General features: G+C 38.4%; 1 protein-coding gene across 6 annotated transcripts; it reads left to right on the top strand.

Annotated features, from left to right (window-relative positions):
- Positions 1 to 498: 498 nt before the first annotated feature.
- On the top strand, positions 499 to 16,605 carry LOC117394805 (exocyst complex component 3-like protein 4). Of its 6 annotated transcripts, none has more exons than XM_033993797.3 (15): positions 508 to 1,217; positions 3,323 to 3,497; positions 3,776 to 3,970; positions 4,841 to 5,035; positions 5,373 to 5,597; positions 5,997 to 6,630; positions 6,745 to 6,862; positions 7,119 to 7,244; positions 7,568 to 7,668; positions 7,960 to 8,058; positions 11,134 to 11,257; positions 11,361 to 11,483; positions 12,988 to 13,140; positions 13,648 to 13,769; positions 15,210 to 16,605. In XM_033993797.3, exons 2-15 carry the CDS (start codon positions 3,347 to 3,349, stop codon positions 15,388 to 15,390), a joined length of 2,547 nt encoding a protein of 848 aa, XP_033849688.3. In that variant the 5' UTR covers positions 508 to 1,217; positions 3,323 to 3,346; the 3' UTR covers positions 15,391 to 16,605. The 6 variants fall into 6 exon arrangements, with proteins under 6 accessions (XP_033849772.3, XP_033849688.3, XP_033849604.3 ...); XM_033993713.3 differs by having other exon boundaries at positions 513 to 717; positions 3,323 to 3,506; XM_033993443.3 differs by having other exon boundaries at positions 514 to 1,217; positions 3,323 to 3,506.
- The last annotated feature ends 2,812 nt before the right edge of the window (positions 16,606 to 19,417 follow it).

The following is a 19,417-nucleotide window of genomic DNA, read 5'->3' on the forward strand; positions in this document are numbered from 1 at the left end:
AGATCCGTCTGAATGAACTATGCACAGAACAGGGGTTACAAAAGAGCTGTCGAAAGGTGTCAACACAATTTTATCTATTTATTTTTGCACAGACTTTAGAAAGTGGGACATTTCAACAGAAATACAAAGATACATAGTATTAGTTATTTATTTATTTATTTCTTAGCAGACGCCGTTATCCAGGGCGACTTACAATTGTTACAAAATATCACATATATCTCTGCATCAGCAGTGAACTGGGCAGAAAACACATTCCTTGTAAAAAGCCTCGTAGCTCAAAATGACGGTACTTTGATCCTAAATAAAACTGGCACTTCTGTTGCTCCACCGTTGTGGCAGTGTCTTTTAAACGTCATGTTTACGGAAACATTTGGAACATCTTTTTGTTTTAATTTAATGGCTTTCAAACTGTGGGACCCAACTTTTTTTTTTTTTTTTTTTTTTTTTGGCCAGCAACATGCAGTAGCGGAATTCGCTTCCCTCCCCCTGAGTCTCTCGTCAAACTGCTGAAGAACCTTCCCATTCGGACTGTGTGCCTATAGGGGTCTATGCAGGGGAAAAAAAAAAAAAAAAAAAAAACTTCACAAAGGTCTTCCAGTTGCCAATTTGCGTGGCTGCTATCTGGAGGAAAAAGAGCAGCATTTTTATTTATCAAATGTGAAATGAAGCGACAGCCTTTAAACCTCGACCTTCCTTTGGTATTATGTTAACTTGCTGGTAATGTTTTTTTTGTTTGTTTGTTCATTTTAATCTGTAATCTGTAAAGAATTATTTAATCATTCGACAAACCGGCACGCCCCTGGGATCCACAGAGTGACCAGGTCACCAAACTGATGGCGTATTTGTGGATGCTTGTCAGATGGCTACTTCAAGGTACTTAACCCATTCCCTTGTATTACAAAAACCTTATTGCAGTGGCTGTGAATGCAGGTTCTGTTGTATGCATTCTGCGGGCTCCGTTCCACTGTGAAGATCATGCGCTTAAGGAAATTGACCCTGGTTAATAATTTCCAGACGGCAATGTTGTTTGTACTCTAGATAATGTTTGCTCATTAACTGTCAACTGCTTGCCTGTCATTATTGAACAGTACGATTTTTAATTAAAACCCTGAAAGAACAGACTGACCATGCACGGGCTATATATAGCACATGCACAATGGATTTAATGGGAAACGGCATTATTTTAAAGAAGACGGAGGAAAAAAGGATCTGAGGAGGTAAGATTTGAGGGTACCTTCCTCTGTGTATTTATCTACAGTCCCATCGGATATATAGGGCAGCAGTGTGGAATAGTGGTTTGGACTCTGGACTCTTGACCGTAGGGTTGTGGCTTCAAACCCAGGTGGGGGACACTGCTGCTGTACCCTTGAGCAAGGTACTTTACCTAGATTGCTCCAGTAAAAACCCAGCCATATAAATGGGTAATTGTATGTGTAAAAAAAAATAATGTGATCTCTTGTAACAATTGTAAGTCGCCCTGGATAAGGGCGTCTGCTAAGAAATAAATAATAATTGTGAAAAGTGTTTTATTTAAATCAAGGGAAGTAATGTTAAAACTTTACAATGCATTAGTAAGACCTCACCTAGAATATTGTGTTCAGTTCTGGTCACCTCTTCACAAAAAGGATATTGCTGCTGTAGAAAGAGTGCAAAGAAGAGTGACCAGAATTATCCCGGGATTAAAAGGCATGTCGTATGCAGACAGGCTGAAAGAATTGAATCTATTCAGTCTTGAACAAAGAAGACTACTTGGTGATCTGATTCAAGCATTCAAAATTCTAAAATGTATTGACGTCGACCCAGGGGACTTTTTCGACATGAAAAAAGAAACAAGAACCAGGGGTCACAAATGGAGATTAGATAAAGGGGCATTCAGAACAGAAAATAGGAGGTACTTTTTTACACAAAGAATTGTGAAGGTCTGGAACCAACTCCCCAGTAATGTTGTTGAAGCTGACACCCTGGGATCCTTCAAGAAGCTGCTTGATAAGATTCTGGGATCAATAAGCTACTAACAACCAAACGAGCAAGATGGCCTCCTCTCGTTTGTAAACTTTCTTATGTTCTTACGTGTGTCTATACTGTGTAACATGTCTCTTAGCTATTTAGGTACCTATTTTGAAGCAAGGCACATTTTTAAATAGGAATACACCCATTTTAACAGTATTCAGTAAGTAGCAATTTAATAACGTGTAGACACAAACTCATTTCTAGCTAGTTTTTTACAATTACAACTGCTTGATTCCTTTAACCGCCTTGTTGGAATTGCACTTGCTTCAAAATAGGGCCTGTTGTCTGGGGGCAGAGGGGTTAGCACAAGTAAACCTGAAGCCTGCCCTGGAGGAAGCATCCTACAAGGTGGTGAGGGAGTAGTTCTGCCTCATTGTGTGTCAGATGGGGGATGGGGACGGGGACGGATGACTGGGGACGGGGAACCCAACTTTCTGGCTGCCACGGTGGAGTCTGATATTCATGGATGGCTGGAATGTTGTGAGTCTTGTCTTCTCCACAGGGGGCAGGAAAATGGGATCGGTGGGGGGGATCTTGGTACCACTGTGCTGAACAATTTCTCTTTTACAGACCTCATTCAGCTGCACTTTAATATTATATTTAGTTAATATGAGAGGAATTTACCAATCAACTCAGTTGGGATTATAATAGTTATAAAAAATAAAATGTACTGCAAGCCAAATTGACAGCTCAGTAATTCAAATGGATATACGGAAATTTGTAATTTCCAGCTCTTCATTTTCCCATTTGTGTGACGTCTCTTGTAAATCAACACTGAAGTTCATTCAAATCATCAACTGCTCATTCTGTTAGGAAACTCAACCGCCAGTCTTGCCTCCACCCACATTTAATCAGGGAAACACTTAAGCAGTTAAAGGGTTAAACAGAATACCCTGTGGTGTTTTACTTACCCCTTGCTGTTGCATGGCTGGTTGTGCATGTGAAAGTGATATATATATTTTTTATTCATGAGCTGAAATTGCGTAATGTTTGGATAATGGTTTTCCCCTGGGTGTACCTGAGATTAGAGAATGTGAATGTGAAAGTAAAAGACAGGAGGGAGTCTGGCAATATAAAGTCCAAGGCAGCTACAGAGTTCATAACCAGGCTCTTTACAAATACTTTTCTAAAAAGCCAAGCCTATAGGTAATTGTTTTCTAGTCAACAACAACTGAAACCAGCGGCTTCTTGGAAATATACTTGTCTGGCAAGTCGGTCATGCTTAAAATGCCCTTCAGAAATGCATTGATCTGAATAATGTGTGGGCTGTGCTTCGATTTACTGTAAACAGCTTTATGTTCTGTTCCTGCAGTGAGTGTGTTTATGTTGGATCGCAATGGACTCCCTGGCTGCCGGTGTGAAGGAGAAAGCCACGATGTGCAGCACCAATCCCTTTGAAGACGCAGAAACCCTGGAGCAAGTTTCATTAGAGTCTATGGAAAATGGAGGAGAAAATCTTGATTCAGCGGAGAAGTCTGGTGTGATTGGTAAATTAGGTATTTAACTTGATGTTTTTAAAAAAGATTTGCAATGCAAGAATAGTGTTGATGTTGCCAGTGCTAATGAGGTGGACACATTGATTTGTAAAACCTAGCTTAATTTATAATTGAAACTCCCAACATCCATTTCATTTTTTTTTTTTACAGACTGAAGGGGTTATTTTTATAGTTGGCCCACGAGCCAGATCTGCTGAATTCAAAGTTCCTTTCTTGATCTAATGTTGTGTTTTTGACATAACTTTAGCACATTCTCATGTTGTTTTAAGGATCAGAATTAACTTCAGTTCCAAGTGACAGTGAGGAGCCAACAAGCCCAGATGGACAAAAATCTATCTTACAGAGAAGCAGCCTGGGCAGGCTGAGTTCAAGGCTATGGTCAGGACTCAGGAAGGATGGGGAGGGGAAACAAGAGCAGCGAAAATCTGTCAGTGAAGATCAGTCTGATCGCTGGAGACTCTCAGGTGAGATCTATGGATTCATCAGAATAAAGGGGCACTTTGAATCATCTTACTATTTATCATTGATATTCTGTATCATTCTCTGTTGCTGTATTTGCTTAGATCATTATTAACCATGAACTCCCATTGCACAGCGGTTTGATCCATTCCTGGTTTTACTAGGAGTTTAATAAGCTACGCCCGACTGTGTTACCTATACACTGCGGCTAATCAAGTGCATAGTAAAACCTGGAATGGGTGAAACTGCTATGTAGTAGGTGTTTTATTTCTATCCCTGCCATGCTTACTAACTATACCAGCAAAAACAACATTTTAAAGCCTAATTATGAAAACTCAGTTGCTGAAGTGGTTTGAAAAATGGGGTCGTGCATCTTCTATCTCTGACAACTGTGATTTGTACCTAGATTTGTGTTTACTAACTTAGTTGCCACTGAATTCATAAAATCTGAAATTAGAAACTAGTTAAAAAAATATGATTTTGTTTTCTGGAATAGCAGGGAAGGAAATAGACTACTATTGCATAGCAGTTTCACCAATTCCAGGTTTTACTACAAGCTTGATTAGCAACAGTGTATAGGTAACAAACTTGAGTGTGTCTTATTAAACTCCTAGTAAAACCAGGAATGGATCAAACTGCTATGCAATGGGAGTCTTATTTCCATCCCTGAATAGTTAGCATGCATGGCTGTATAACAAGCCTGACCTTTTTGTGCAGTGGTTAAGACAGTTTTTCAAGTTTGAGTGTGTTTTTTTTTTTCTTGTAGTTGGCCCATGATCCTGATTTACTGGATTAAAAGTTAATTTCTTGTTGGAATACTTGATTGTGTTTTTGCCATTTCAGCACATTCTCATGATTTTAACCTGTTGTTTAAGGCTCAGAATTAACTTCAGTTCCAAGTGACAGTGAGGAGCCCAAAAGCCCAGATGGACCAAAAGCTCTCTTAAAGAGAAGCGGCCTGGGCAGACTGAGTTCAAGGCTACGGTCGGGACTCGGGAAGGATGGGGAGGGGAAACAAGAGCATCTAAAATCTGTTGGTGAAGATCAGTCTGCACACAGAATACTCTCAGGTGAGACCTCCTGGATTCATCAAAATTATTCCTGCCATTGGTCAGCCATGACCACTGGCAGCCCTTTCACAGAGGGATTACACGTTCCTTTCTTGTTATTGTAACAGGCAGTGCTGTGTGCTACACTGCCGTTTTGGATCCTGTCCCTGTCGGTGAGATGAGATGAAAAGCTCTAAAACCACGAATGTAGACGAGCCTGGTTCTTTTGCACAGCGGTTAAGACGCTCGCTTGCAGTCGCCCGTTCTCGCCTAGCCTCCGCCCTGTTACATTATAATAAAGAAATGTTTTTTTGTCATAACTTGAACACATTCTTATGATCCCACCTATTGTTTAAAGGACCTGAATTATCAGTCCCAGGTGACACTGAGGAGAACAAAAGTCCAGATGGATCTTTGTCTCCATTGAAGAGAGGAGGCCTGGGCAGGCTGAGCTCAAAGATACTGTCTGGGCTCAGAAAGGATGGGGATGGTAAACAAGGCCAGATGAAAGCCGTTGCTGAAATAAGAGCAGAGGAAGTTGAAACTCCACCTAAACATAAAGAACCTGAGGAGCCCCTGTCAGGTAAAATCTCAAGTCATTTTTACTGAACAGTTTACTGTAACACTTTACATTGTGCCTCTAATTACTGTGTATTTACATAGCAGCTACTTAGTAAATACATGTGTACTTACACATAATTACAATGTACTTCATCTCTTTTTGGGACATATTCAAGTACACAGTAGTACCAGAAAAGATTTACACATTATGTATATTGTAGCAATGCATAAAATGCATTTACTGAGTAACTACTATGTTCATACACAGTAATTGGAGACACAATACAAAGTGTTGCCTAGTTTACTATGATATACTGTGCTGTAGTATTCCATATAGCATACTAAAGTGAAAAAAAAAATTGAAAGTGATACTCCGGTTAACTAAGCATTTTTTTTATACTTTATTCCGGATTCCTAACAGTCATGGAAATCCATGATCTAATTAACAAGGGGGTCCTAGAAGAAGCTCATCTACATCTACTGCTGCTGAAAAAGGAGCTGGATGCAGAGACGTCAAAGACCGTGCAAGAAGGCGCTCAGTCAGAACTGTTAAGGAAGACGAAGGACATGGAGCTGCTCTGTGGCGCGCTCAGGGATAAGCTGAAATCCATCGTGAAAGACTCGCTGAACAACGCAGAAGATCTTCTGACCGATGCTGTCAAAATAATAGTAGAGGAGGACAAGAAAGAACATGATCCGTCCTATTGTGAAGCCAGCTGTCTCAAAGGGCCCCAGGAATGGAAAGAGCTGTGGAGAGAGGCTGTGCAAGAAGGCGTGCGGGAACGAATTGCCAGCGTCCCCATCGCAAAAAGAGAGGACAACCAGTCGTGGCTGGCTGTGCATTTAGCGCTTCTCGGGAAGTCTATCGTTGATGATTTGGGGAGTGTGAAGATCATGGTACAAAAATGCTATCCACAGGACTTTGGCGTGTGCGACACTTACGTGGCAAGCTCTCATCAAGCCGTTTCTTCACACTTGCAAAAGATCATGCAGCAAAAGCTTGAAGTGAACGAATGGTATGCCCTTTTGAACTGGACAATCAACTGCTATGAAAGGTGAGGGCCTTGCTTCAGAGCGGACTGAACGCTTGTACTTGTCCCTGGTGTTTTGAGTACCATATAAAACCAGACAAGTAAATCTAAACTTGACCTCTTTCGTTTTGTCTTTAGTGATAAAATAATGGGGAACCTTGTTTTGAAACCAGAAGTAAACACTGAAAGTATGGATCCTTTATTAGATAAAGATACATTGGAAAACATGAAGACAAATTACAGCACTGGGCTGCAGGTAAGCTATTTGCAGGTATTGCATAAGAGCATAACCCAGTTCTGTCCATCGATGCTAACAGTTAATGCATTGTGCACACTATTCAACAAGCTTATTTGTAGGTTTGTAAAATACAGTCGACATGCTTTTCAGCTAGTGTCTTCATCAGTGTACTTGATTTTGTTTCTTATAAGTTTAAGTTTAACCTTAATTATGAGTAAGAAAACAATAGTTTAAATCCCAAGAGACAGATTAAACATCGTTTTTGTTTTTACAGGTGCAACTGAAACAGTGTTTGGAGAATATGTTAAACATTGAATCGGAAAAAAACTGGGAAACCGAAGATGAGCCTGAGATACTGAATGGCTATTACCACTCAGAAATACAGATCGATATAACCGAGGTGCAGTGCAGTACCAGTCACTGGCCACTAGGAGTGCTGGCTTCCTTGTTTATTTACCCACGTGTTGCCCTGTTCACCAAGCTTTAAAGAATCATTTTTCAAAGTCTGTTTTCAGGAGTAAGATACATTATTGTAATAACACATGAAAAAGCCTGACATTTTATATACACTATGAGACGCTCATAACAGAATAGTGCTAATTGCAATTTTGATCAGTGATGTGTTGGAATGGGAATTGATTTTAAAAAGGTATTGGGTCTGAAAACAGGAATGGGCCCCGTCCCTGTCTGTGTGTAATAGACATACCCTGCTTTGTTCTTTAGATGATTCACAGGTATGTTGCGACGTCACGAGAAATCGGCACAGACTTGGAAGAGAGAGTTCTGTGCACCTGTTCAGAGGAGCTGAAACGTTTCTCACGACAGTAAGTGAAAACTCCACTCAGCAGAGCACAGAGGACCGGCAGATTCTCTCAAAGCTTTTTACTCCATATTTTTAACCGCACTATTTTTTTTTTCTAAAAGTACCAAAAAAACACACCTATTACAATTCTAAAACTTATAAGAAACAAGCATGTGTTTAATTGTGGTTTGGTACCATTCTTAAGAAAGCTTTCCTTCAAACAGTTTTGTGAACGGGGCTCATTATTTGTAAGTTTTAAACACCCTTGTTGTCACACTAATACAGGTAGATTACACACTGTTTTCAATTGCAGATTCCACAACACTTTCATGGAATGGAGAACTTCCTCCTCAAACTCTGCATTACAAAAGATGCACTCCATTGCTTACATTAACAGCTTCAGCAACATCAAGTAAGTGTCTTTTAAACAATGTTTCAATAGAAAAGATTACACAGGTCCTATCTCCTGATTTCAGTGCTTAATCAATGGGTCTCTATACGTGTTGATTATTCTCCTGATTTCAGTGCTTAATCAATGGGTCTCTATACTTGTTGACTATCTTTCCATGTATTTTAGGACTTCATATTTTTGGCACACCCAATGGCAGTGCTGTACATATACTGTATCAGACAAGTGTTTCTGCTAATGTCTTCATTAATGCACAAACACAAACTGTAGAATTAATGGCTCATGCCATGATCATTTCTCAGATTACAGCAAGAGGGCAGTATTCTAAAACTAAAGCATTTTATATATATATATATATATATATATATATATATATATATATATATATATATATATATATATATATATATAGTGTGTGTGTGTGTGTGTGTATATACATATATATATATATATATATATATATATATATATATATATGTATATATATATATATATATATTACACACACACACACACATATACACACATACAGTAGAGAGTCAATTATCCGAACTAATTGGGACCGATACTAGTTTGCATAATCGATTTTGTATGGATAATCGAACAGGTATTAATAACAATTACTGTACCTTTAATAATGTATAGAATAAAGTTAACATATATACAAGTACTTAGTACACAAGTATCTACTGATGATATATAGCTAGTAACCTATTCTATCACATTAAGCATACAGAATTACAAAGCGTTAAATTAATGCAATTCAGTAAAACTTTAACACATACAGTTAAGGTAATGAAATACTGTAATTAAACGTACCATATACCAAACATTGAAAATCATCAAAGAATACAATTCAGTACAACTTTGACACATTACAGAACTTTAGGAATCATTAAACTTAAGGTGACTGTTTTCATTTACTTAACTGCAACAGTTTAAAGCACTCAATGCTCCCTCTGAGGTTTTGGTGGTCTGAATAATTCTGTAACTTTCATTTTTTGCCTCAGTCTCCTGGTCATTTTTTTGGTCACTAAATCTCGTAGCTGTTTTAGCAGCAGAAGCTGTGTGCATAATACAGCTCACGCAATTCATCGTGCGATTACAGGTGCGTTGATCAAAGATCGGATAATTCACTATCTACTGTGTGTGTGTGTGTGCGCGCATATATATATATATATATATATATATATATATATATATATATATATATATATATATATATATATATATATATATATATATATATACACATACATATACACACACACACACACACACACACAAACACAGCTATAGCCAAAAGTTTTGCATCACCTAAAATTTCAGGATTAAGACATAATTAAATCTTATTTAAAACCATGCATTCAAAGAAACTACAAAATATGTTATACACAGATATACACACAGCTATGGTCAAAAGGTTTGCATCTGTAAATGTCCTCAATGCAATATAGAGGAACCAAGCACCACTTCCCAGATTCATTAACCGACAACTCAACTCGGTCAGTAACCGGAGGGAGTTTCTTACAGTACATTACACCCATCATCAGTATGGGGACTTGCTAGTATGTCCAAATACTTGTTGAAGGGTACTGTATACTGGATATGACTTAGACAGATTTGAGTTAATGAACTTGGAGTCTAACAGCTCAGATTTGGGCTGTTTAAAAAAAAAAAAAACCAAACACCATCTGGTTTATTTTCCATCAAATTAAAAAGCTATATTTATTTCAAAGCTGTGTTTATACAGAAAATAATTCACACCAATACCAAAAAAAATAAATAAATATGTACAATAATATAACATAATACATGCTTTGACTTGACGTGGGCTCTGATACATAACAGGGTGCTGTGAGAGGGAACGGTGATAGTAATGAGGCTTGGTGGTCCAGTGGTTAAAGAAAGGGGCTTGTTACCAGGAGGTTTCGGGTTCAATCCCAGCTCAGCCACTGACTCACTGTGTTGGATCCTGTCATTTTAAGTCATCAAGTCATTTAACCTCCTTGTGCTCCGTCCTTCTGATGCATAGTTCACACCTAGCCTCTGTAATAAAAGTGTCTGCTAAATGACTAATTAATAATAATATATTAAACTCCAGTTTGGATGCTTCTTTATCTCACCTGGTTGAGTCATAGGATTTGGAGCCAGATAGTTGTGAGTTCCCATCCCTGGATTCCTGGGGCAAGGTAACAGTAGTTAAGCCCTGATACGTGGTGGTAGAAGTGGGATGTGTATCCCCACACTGGAGAAATGGGATCAGGTGAATAGGGTTTGGAATAAAGAGAGGAAACTGTAGCCTTCAGGATAATCACTGGATCTCCAGCTAGCTTTTGCTACTTCATGTGGTTGTGTCCTTGGTAATCAATGAGTTAAACTCCTGAGATCCTCTGTGAAATAGTTACTGTGGTATATCTCCTGCACAAGGATATGATCCCATTTGACAGGGGAAAGTCAATCGGTATAGTGAAGCCCATTGAAATGAGTGCATAGCTAGCATTCATACAGTCTTTGTGTCTGCTATAATTAGTAAGCTATTGATAAATGTTTTCCTTTAGGAGAAACCACGTGGTTTCTTAGAAGCAGTGCAGGGCTGTGTGTAAATGAATACAGATTGCATAAAAAGTAAAATGTGCTATTAGGAATGCTGGCACAGTCCAGTCTTTTAAATCAAATTTAAAACATATTTGCAGCAGCTTATTCTTGAGCTGGATTTATTGGCCAGTGGCTTTATTTTTTTTTATTTTATGGAGTTTTTTATTGTAAAGTGCCCTGGGATGCTCTGCATTGAGAGCTGTATAAAAGCAAACTGTATTGTATTGTGTTATATTATTGGTTCAGTATGAAGTAAAACTGTCCATCTCTTCCGAGTCTGCGAAGGAACTGCTGACACCCGCCAGAAACACAGCTTTACAATTTCTGGTTAATAATTTTCATGGTGTACTGCAGTGCCCTCGGACTCTCTCACTACCCTGCGTCTTGCCATATAAAAAGATAGCTTGTTGTAGATTAGTCATTATCCACAAAATGCCTGCAACGCCAATGATAATGCATTCTTAATTGTTTTTTCATAAGAACTGAAATGGACAAATACAAAGAGAAATGCCCAGCACAGATAGAGCAATTGAACAACGAGCTGGACAAAGTGATCCAGGATTTTGGAGCAACGCTACTAGCTGATTTTATACAAGAGACAGAGGTAATAAGTGTAAGAATAATAAGATTCTCCTGCATTGTGCAAAAAAAAAAAAAATGAAGTTCTAAAATTAATATATATATATATTTTTTTTTTTACCATTAAGCCGTATTTTAAGAAATTAATGACAAAGAGGTGGCTTTCGTGTGAGGATGATTTTGAAAAGATAACGGAGATTATTGAAAATCATTCCGAGCTTTACAAGAAAATGAAGCAGCCGTGTTTTCAGGTAAGGAGATAATCTGATTAAGCTGGGCTAGAGGCTATGCAATGATCCCGGTCATTATCTGATAGAGAGAGAGGTTTCTATTGTACTGTACGGTTTGTGCAGTAATTGTCAATACACACTAACTGGGTTCAAAAGGTTTATTGAAAGAGCCCGCTGTATGAGGAGGAGTACAGAGCAAAAGAGATAGTCGGCTGTTTGCTTACAAATCCCACTTATGTTTCTCTCTCTGTCTCCCTCTCTCTTTCATTCTTCCTGCATCCTCTACACAGAGGTCAACACCAGTCAACACACAGGAAGCCCAGGAATAATCCAAACACGGACGTGCTTTCATTCCAACCTGTGATTTAAATGTGTAGACACACATTTTAACCATAGTGTAACTAATGCAGTACATGACTTTTCTGTCCTACATTTCTTTGCCGACATGTCTTGCAGCTTGCCATCTGTTCCTGACCATGTTTGATTCAGGACTGAGCCTTTCACCTAAAAACAGCAGCTGCTCAAATAGGTCTTTCTCATTAGAAAGTTGTGGGGTAACACTTTACATGAACTGCCTCTAATTGCACTGTAATAACACTGTAACTGCACGTGTGGGTACATACTTTGTAAATACACAGCCAAGTACAGTGTATATGCTAGCAACTGCCAACATGTTTCATTTTGTAAGTAAACATGTTGTTGCATTGTACCTGCAAAACAACATATGCAATGAGTGTGTTATTAGAGTGTAGTTAGGGGCCCTGTATGCAGTGTGTTGCTGGTTTTGGTTTGATCTTTTAGAATGGGGATTTCTGGATCGTGGCTCAGCCCATATTAAGAAGTTGTTTTTGCGCAGTGTTTGGCACTTGTGTGCAGATTACTCTTCTCATCTGGCAGAACCGGAGCAACCGGAGCAGATTTGTATACAGCCTTTTACTGTAAATATATTCAGGCCTGAGGCTGAACCCAAACACATCTAGAAATTCCAGTAGTATTGTTAATCTTCCCAGCATGTTTTCCCAGTCCTGCCAAACGCTTGGCTGAAAAAGCTTATAACCTTTGGAACACAGCCCAGAAGTACATTAATTTACCTCCGCCTTCAGATCATTTACTTGCACTGAATATACTGTGTGTGTATATGTATGTATGTATGTGTATATGTATGTATGTATGTGTGTATATATATATATATATATATATATATATATATATATATATATATGTATATATATATATATATATATATAGTTTTCCATATTTTAAATACACATGTAAATAGCAAATTCAATATAATATTACAACAGCTGAATACATATACGGATCTCGAGGCCTATAATGGAGCCTGTTTTATAAATAAATAAATCAAAAAAAATATTGTGCTGCCTGGCAATTAAAGGTTTAAGGGTAGCATTGTGACATTTAGTTCCACTATATAATAATAGTATAGTATCATACAGGATATTCCAAGACATCTACTACTCCTACTACTACACCTTGCTGTATTCTCATTTGTGTTCCGTAATAGAAGTGTGTGAATGACATCCACTACAATGCTGTGAAGGGATACATCACACAGATAATGAAGAAGAATTATTCTTGCAAAAACAGAAAACACGAGCGAGCAGCAGCAAAGATAAAGGTGGAGTCGGAGGCTCTCCGGAGTCACTTTGATGACATGGTGAGTAAACACTAGACTTTCCATCCTGCTTTCAACCATATCAGGAATCAATTAACATATGACATTCATACAGTATGTGGTGTTGAAACAAAGCAACATATTGCAATTTGGAGCACTGCCCTATAGATAACAGGGAAGAACAAAAAAAGAAAATACAAAATACATTTTCGCTTCTAAAAAAAAATATTAAAGTGGGCGGTGGTGCCCTACTGGGTGGACCACAGAAACTATTGTGCATTGTCTCTCTGAAAAAAATGTCTGCAAAAAAATTTTTAAAAAAAGGAACCTAACGATCCTGTTAACTAATTAGGCACCAGCTAAAGATTAAAAATAAACTGAATTTGAAAAAAAATAATGATTGTTGGAAAATTAGGGTATTCAATAAAAGGTGACACAAAGAAATCTTTTGTATTTAACTTTCATTACAAAGGATGCAAGGTCAACGGACCAGATTGAATTTGATAACAAAGTAAACCACACCCCCCCCCCCCCCCCCCTTTTTTTTAGGGTACCACTTCGAAATGGCTTCACTCCGCAGCTCAGCATCTCAGTGACATCATTGGAGTAAAGAACAAAAAGGACATCAAGGAAACCATCCAGCCTCTGTTTTCTGACTTCCCAGATATCAGGTAGCTCTGCTAATCCTCTGCACTCTGCTACATTCTGTATATCACAGGTTTGCCATTATGACCAGGATTGTATCTTTACAGAGTTTACCATGGGAAATCTGGGCATTCGTTTTGCACTTAACCGTGAGCTTGCAATTTACTTGATTTATTTGTTTTTCTTTATTTATTTTTGTGGATCATACCATCTTTGCTTAACTTTGCTTTCCCATTCTTTCACTGCTTTCAATGACTTTGCTATGAATTTGCAATGGTACACAGCAGTGGTTTACTCACCAGTGAGTAACAGTTACTGTAACATTTCCCTTGATGCTGGTCAGGACACTGCTATACTGGTACATGCACTTACAATAGGACCTCGTGATTTATTTTATCTGAAGGACGGAGCACAAGGAGGTTGAGCAACTTGCTCAGGGTCACACACAGTGAATCAGTGGCTGAGATGGGATTGAACTGGGAACCTCCTAGTGTAAAATATTACAGGCCTAGTGTAAAATATTACAGTTATAGAAATGCTGGGAAATTCCTGTGTGGTAATGGAAGCTAGGGCTCTGCAGGGCACTTTCAGTTTCCATTTGTTCTGCATGCCATGTAAGGATACACAGCTTGCAGCTATTGACCAGATGGGAAAGGGCAGCAGGAAAACCCCTCTGACATGCTGTTTGTACCGTTCCCCTCTCATATTGTTGTATATGGGTTTGCCTACTGATACCCATTGATATGATTTTGAAACAAAAGGTAGAAATTAGCTCATTGCATTGGCTTGTTTTAACACACTAAAGATAAATATTTTGCATCATAATAAGTTGAAATCCAAGCTTGGGCAGGAAAATAAGGACAAAATAATTTCTGGACTCCTAGACTGGAAGTGGTATTATAACTGTGGCATTTGCTTTAATTACTTTATTAGTGATTTTGCTGTAGTACAAATGATGTTATTACCCTGTTTCTGCTTTCTCCCTATACCTTATGAGAGGAGCAAATCTTCTTTTTGAAGGCAGGGTGATTTTGAATATATTTTCATGCAAATACCAGTCCTCGGAAGTATGTACGGAAATTGTATGTAGATACCTCAGTATTTCATATGCCGTGATAGTTTTATGAATGTCAGAGGCAAGCTGGTTCAGTCAGTCGTGGCACTGCAAGGTTTCTCGTACTACTTTTTCTATTTTAGGATTCTATGTGGTCACGGGTTCTGCTCCTCCAGTATCGAGATTCTCCGAATCATATTTTTCAGTGTATAATCTTAAGCTGACTGGACGGCAGTGTGCGGCCCTGCTCTGAATAAACCATGCCAAGGCTTTCAAAAACCCATTCATTTCACACATGTGCAAACGATTAAGCTGCGATTTGTATCCAGGGATTGTATAATAAATTCAACATGCTGATTTTTTCACTTGGCTCCACTCTAAATGCCTAGCTTCATTTTTTTCTGTTTTTCAGCAAGGAGCATGTTTCTGCCATTCTGTATTTCCGAGGGATCACAAAAGGCCCTGAAAAGCAAGCAATACTCCGACTTTTACAAGAACTGAAACGCTCACCTGACACGAATGTGAACAGAAGCAGGTTACTTTTTGGTGCCATCGTAGTCCCAAAAACTAACGCCTGTCTGCCTTTGACCTAATGATCGTCATCATCTTTCTGTCCAAATGTTGTCTGGCTATGTAACCATATATTTTTTATCTAAAACCTTATGGACTCGTTGATGAAACACATGTCTCATTTTAACCTTGCATTTTTATGACATTTGCACTCAATTGTTTCATATTGCAATTGCTCAAAAGTGCTTTGCCTGGAGCTGAGGAGTTGCCCTTCTGTTCTGGTTGCCTGCTGGAACACAGGCTTGAGATGTTCTGTTTACTGACTCACAGTAACAGAGTGGGAGCAGAGATTCGTTTTTAGGAGTCTCTTCAGAATTGTGGACATTAGTTAGTAAATGATAATGAACTTAGCAGAAACAGCACCAGAAAATAGAGGAAATTAAGGAAGAAATTATATATTCTAAACATGTAGTATAACATATACTTTTAGGCTGTATTTTCTTTTCCTGAAATGCTAAATGTATATAAAGGGAAAGAAAGAACAGATTGGAGTTTTGTACAGTATTTCTACTATACTATACATGGAATGAATGTTAGCATTAGAATCATAATCGGGGCAGACTAAAATCTATGCTCCAGACGGAAAGTGATTTACAGAAACAGTCAGTGTGCCAGGAAAGAAAAATCTAGGAAGAGAATTCCATTGGATAATTTTGGAAAGTCCTCAAATGTTTTGCACAGCACTGCTGTAACCCTTGAATCCAGAAGGAATATGCTTGAGTCAAAGGAATCTTTTTTTTCTTTTTTAGGCTTTTAATTGCAAAGTATACAGCATGAGATAAACACTCCCTGGCAGAGATCTGTAGTCATAAACAAAGACAAAAAAACAAACAAACCTGTAACAGTGACATCTCAGCTTTGTGATGAAAAACCCAGTTACACCGACCCCCCCCCCCCCCAAAAAAAAAATATATTTTCCAAGGAACGCCTCTTCAGACATTAGTCTTTTTTTATTCTGTGCTACCATGTTATTTCTGGAACAAAAAGCAGATTATCTTTGCATAGTTCACTATTATTTTTGGACATTTAGCTTTTTCTTTTTTGCTGTCAACCCTCTTTCCCACCCATTGTTTATATTTTTTCTCCCCAGTTTTCCCCACAGCTATCTTTACACCCAGCAGCTCGAGAGCGGATATCAGCTTGAGTAGCAATATAACTACTATGGGTCAAATTGCTGTAACCACATAATGTGCGGTATTTCATGCAATTCATTAAATAAAACGAGCACTTCAAAAGCAGTGTTTGTATGGACTGAATTTGTTTATCAGCACTAATGGCCTCATCAAATTCCTTAAAAACATATTGCTTCACAGTTGCTTCCAGTAAAATGTCTGTTTATTTCGACATTTTAACTTGCCCCTTGCTAAGATCCCCTTGTGGGATTGTTCAAGATTGAAGCAGGTTCTTATGAGTGTAGAATCAATCTGTAAAGGATTTCTCTAAAGGGAGTTCTTGCACACCATTATTCCTGCAAGTAAACGGTTGCTTGGATGTCATTGTCATGCAATAATATATCCTGAAGTCAATCAAGTAGCTTCTTTTACAAAGTGCCCCAATTACGACCGCTTTCACACAGCAGTAGATACACACACCTACAGGAAAACTGCAAAACACAAAAGTTTGTCCTCATTGTGTCTTTGAAATCAAATATGAATCTTAATTTTCTAATTTTTATTTATTTTACAAATTTTCATTTTCTGATCTTCTCAAACACTAAGTTGTGTAATATATTTGAAGAGATAACGGTCAGTTTTTTACGTCATTTTGTGACGTCATTTTTAAAATTGGGGGGGATGGGGGGAGTGCATTCTCACTGGCTAACAAGTATTGCAACCTGCGCCAGCATAGCTTGGATCTTAGAGCCACCCATTCACTTCACCGGAAAGGGTGGGGTGCTGTTGTCTCGGTGTAATGCCCCATTGAGTTGACATAAACTGTTTTATCATTCTGTGACTCAAGGGGTTCAATTAATATGTGGTATAGTATAGTATGGTAAAAGCATTGCAAAGTATAACAATTGGTAAAATCATGCATGATAAGGTATAAATAAGAAAGGTAAATCACACAGAAGAATGATGAAGCAGGCTATAAGCATTGCAAAAGCAAACGAAACTGCTAATCTACTTGGCATAATTACCATGCAAGCCCTTTATTGCGTGACATCTGAAGCTGGTCTGGTCTTTTAAGAGTTTAATTATTTTAATTGCGGCTTATTAAGATTTAACCAGACTCTTTTCTTTGGCATGCGGCAAGAGAAGATACAGCTTTAGCTGGGGTCTTTATTTCGTAATAAGATACATTTTTAAATCAATGTTGGGAAATTCCCATAGCTGTGAAAGGGAAGGCTGATCTGACTGGAGTTTCCGTCGCACTGAAAGATGCATGGATTTGCAGAGCTTTTCACTTGTGCTGTTATTCTTTTTCCTTTCGAATACAAGAATAAACGGGCTTCAAGCCAAAAACTCTCCCAAAAATATATAGCTGTTGAAACATGAACCAATCATTTAAACAGTCCATGCGAGGCGAGCACACTTTACCAGAACGATGTGTAAAACAATTCAAAGTTACGCTAGTGTTGAATTTCAGGAGTGATGATGTAAACTTCATGATGTAATACTTGAATGTCCCCAATGTTGAAAGCGTGTAGCTGACTGCTGTATTCCACAGCTTTATTGTAAAGTGTTTTGATGGGTTCCATAATGACCTTGTTTTATTCTTTTGTATGGTTTTATTGTGCCTTGAGATCATATAAATACGAGTGTAAGTTATATTACTATTATTGTTTAACACTTCAATATGATTACTGGGTGAATGACTGATTTCTACAATCTTCCACAGTTTTGCTTTTTGTGCGCTCAGCTTCATCAGAAAGCACACATTGTTGACTTGCCAGTTTTTTTTTTCCATTAGATAAGCTACCTCTCTTCATAATGGAAGCTTTCTGGCCACTGTTTCACCTGCATGTGAACTTCACATCCATTATCATGCTCTGGTCTGTTTTAGCTCAAAGAAACATACATGTTAACAAAGTTTATTGATAACAGCGTACACATTTTACAGGAAACACCAATAAAAAATGTCAGCTTGGGCTTGTGAGTATAATGAATTGGCATCTCAGCCCAGTGAAATGAATGGAAAAGCAAGGGCTGGCCATGGACCACAAAGCATACGTTTCAAAGAGGAGCGTCTTACCATTCAGCTGAAGAGCAAGCCCTGCTGTCAAGAGGTAATGAGCTGATGTCAGTATTATTAACTAATCAGCAGCTAGGAGGAGATCCGTGACATGAAGTAACAGCCTTATCAAACATGTGATAAAAATGTCTTTGTATGCAAAACTGCACCGAAGTATAGAGAATGGTACAGTATTATACCTCTGGAATACCACATGTATTAAATATCTTGTGTACAGCATCTCTTGGTGAACGCAATAACTGTAATTATACTCTACATATGGAAACTATAACTGCTCATTTCGATGCTTACTCTACAACTTCAAACAGCACACATCCTATTCACAGCAACACCTGCAGAAACAGTATCTTCTCTCTTTTGATGGTTTCAGTTACATATTTTTTTTGTGCTTTAACCGCAGTTCTTATTTTCTGCATTAGAAGAAACATGAACTTTCCACAAGTGTGCTGCATGGTTTGAGCAGCATGTCAGTGACACAGTAAACACACATTACGCAGTGAAGCATGAGTGTGCCAGTGAAGCCTCGTCTAACTGAAAGAACTGATCCAAAGTATCTGTTTGCATCTCTTGGCTCAAGTCATGGGTAACAAGCTGTAGCTGTAAATGATGTCCTTGCCAGTGGTTGTTCAGACCTAGTGTAGACTCTTGTGTTGGTGCCACGGCCAGAAAAGGGCTGGCAATATGCAGTGTCCTGCATCAGGCAGTGGTGGTGTCCTGCTAACAATTCTGAAATCATTTAAATCAGTGAAGCTGCTCTCCATCAACCCGGTGGTCACAGCAGTCACATACAACGCAGACAGTGGCCTCTGCTCTCAGTTTACACAATAAAGGAGTGGAAAATCAAACACTGCTGCTTCT

The sequence above is a fragment of the Acipenser ruthenus genome, chromosome 18, assembly GCF_902713425.1.
Source record: "Acipenser ruthenus chromosome 18, fAciRut3.2 maternal haplotype, whole genome shotgun sequence".
Classification (NCBI taxonomy): Eukaryota; Metazoa; Chordata; class Actinopteri; order Acipenseriformes; family Acipenseridae; genus Acipenser; species Acipenser ruthenus.

Excerpts from the sequence above, each read along its gene's own strand:
- LOC117394805 (XM_033993713.3), top strand. The coding sequence starts at position 3,347 with ATGGACTCCCTGGCTGCCGGTGTGAAGGAGAAAGCCACGATGTGCAGC. Across the intron at positions 3,971-4,840 it reads TGATCGCTGGAGACTCTCAG|GCTCAGAATTAACTTCAGTT; the intron begins GTGAGATCTATG and ends CTGTTGTTTAAG. Across the intron at positions 7,245-7,567 it reads TACAGATCGATATAACCGAG|ATGATTCACAGGTATGTTGC; the intron begins GTGCAGTGCAGT and ends TTTGTTCTTTAG.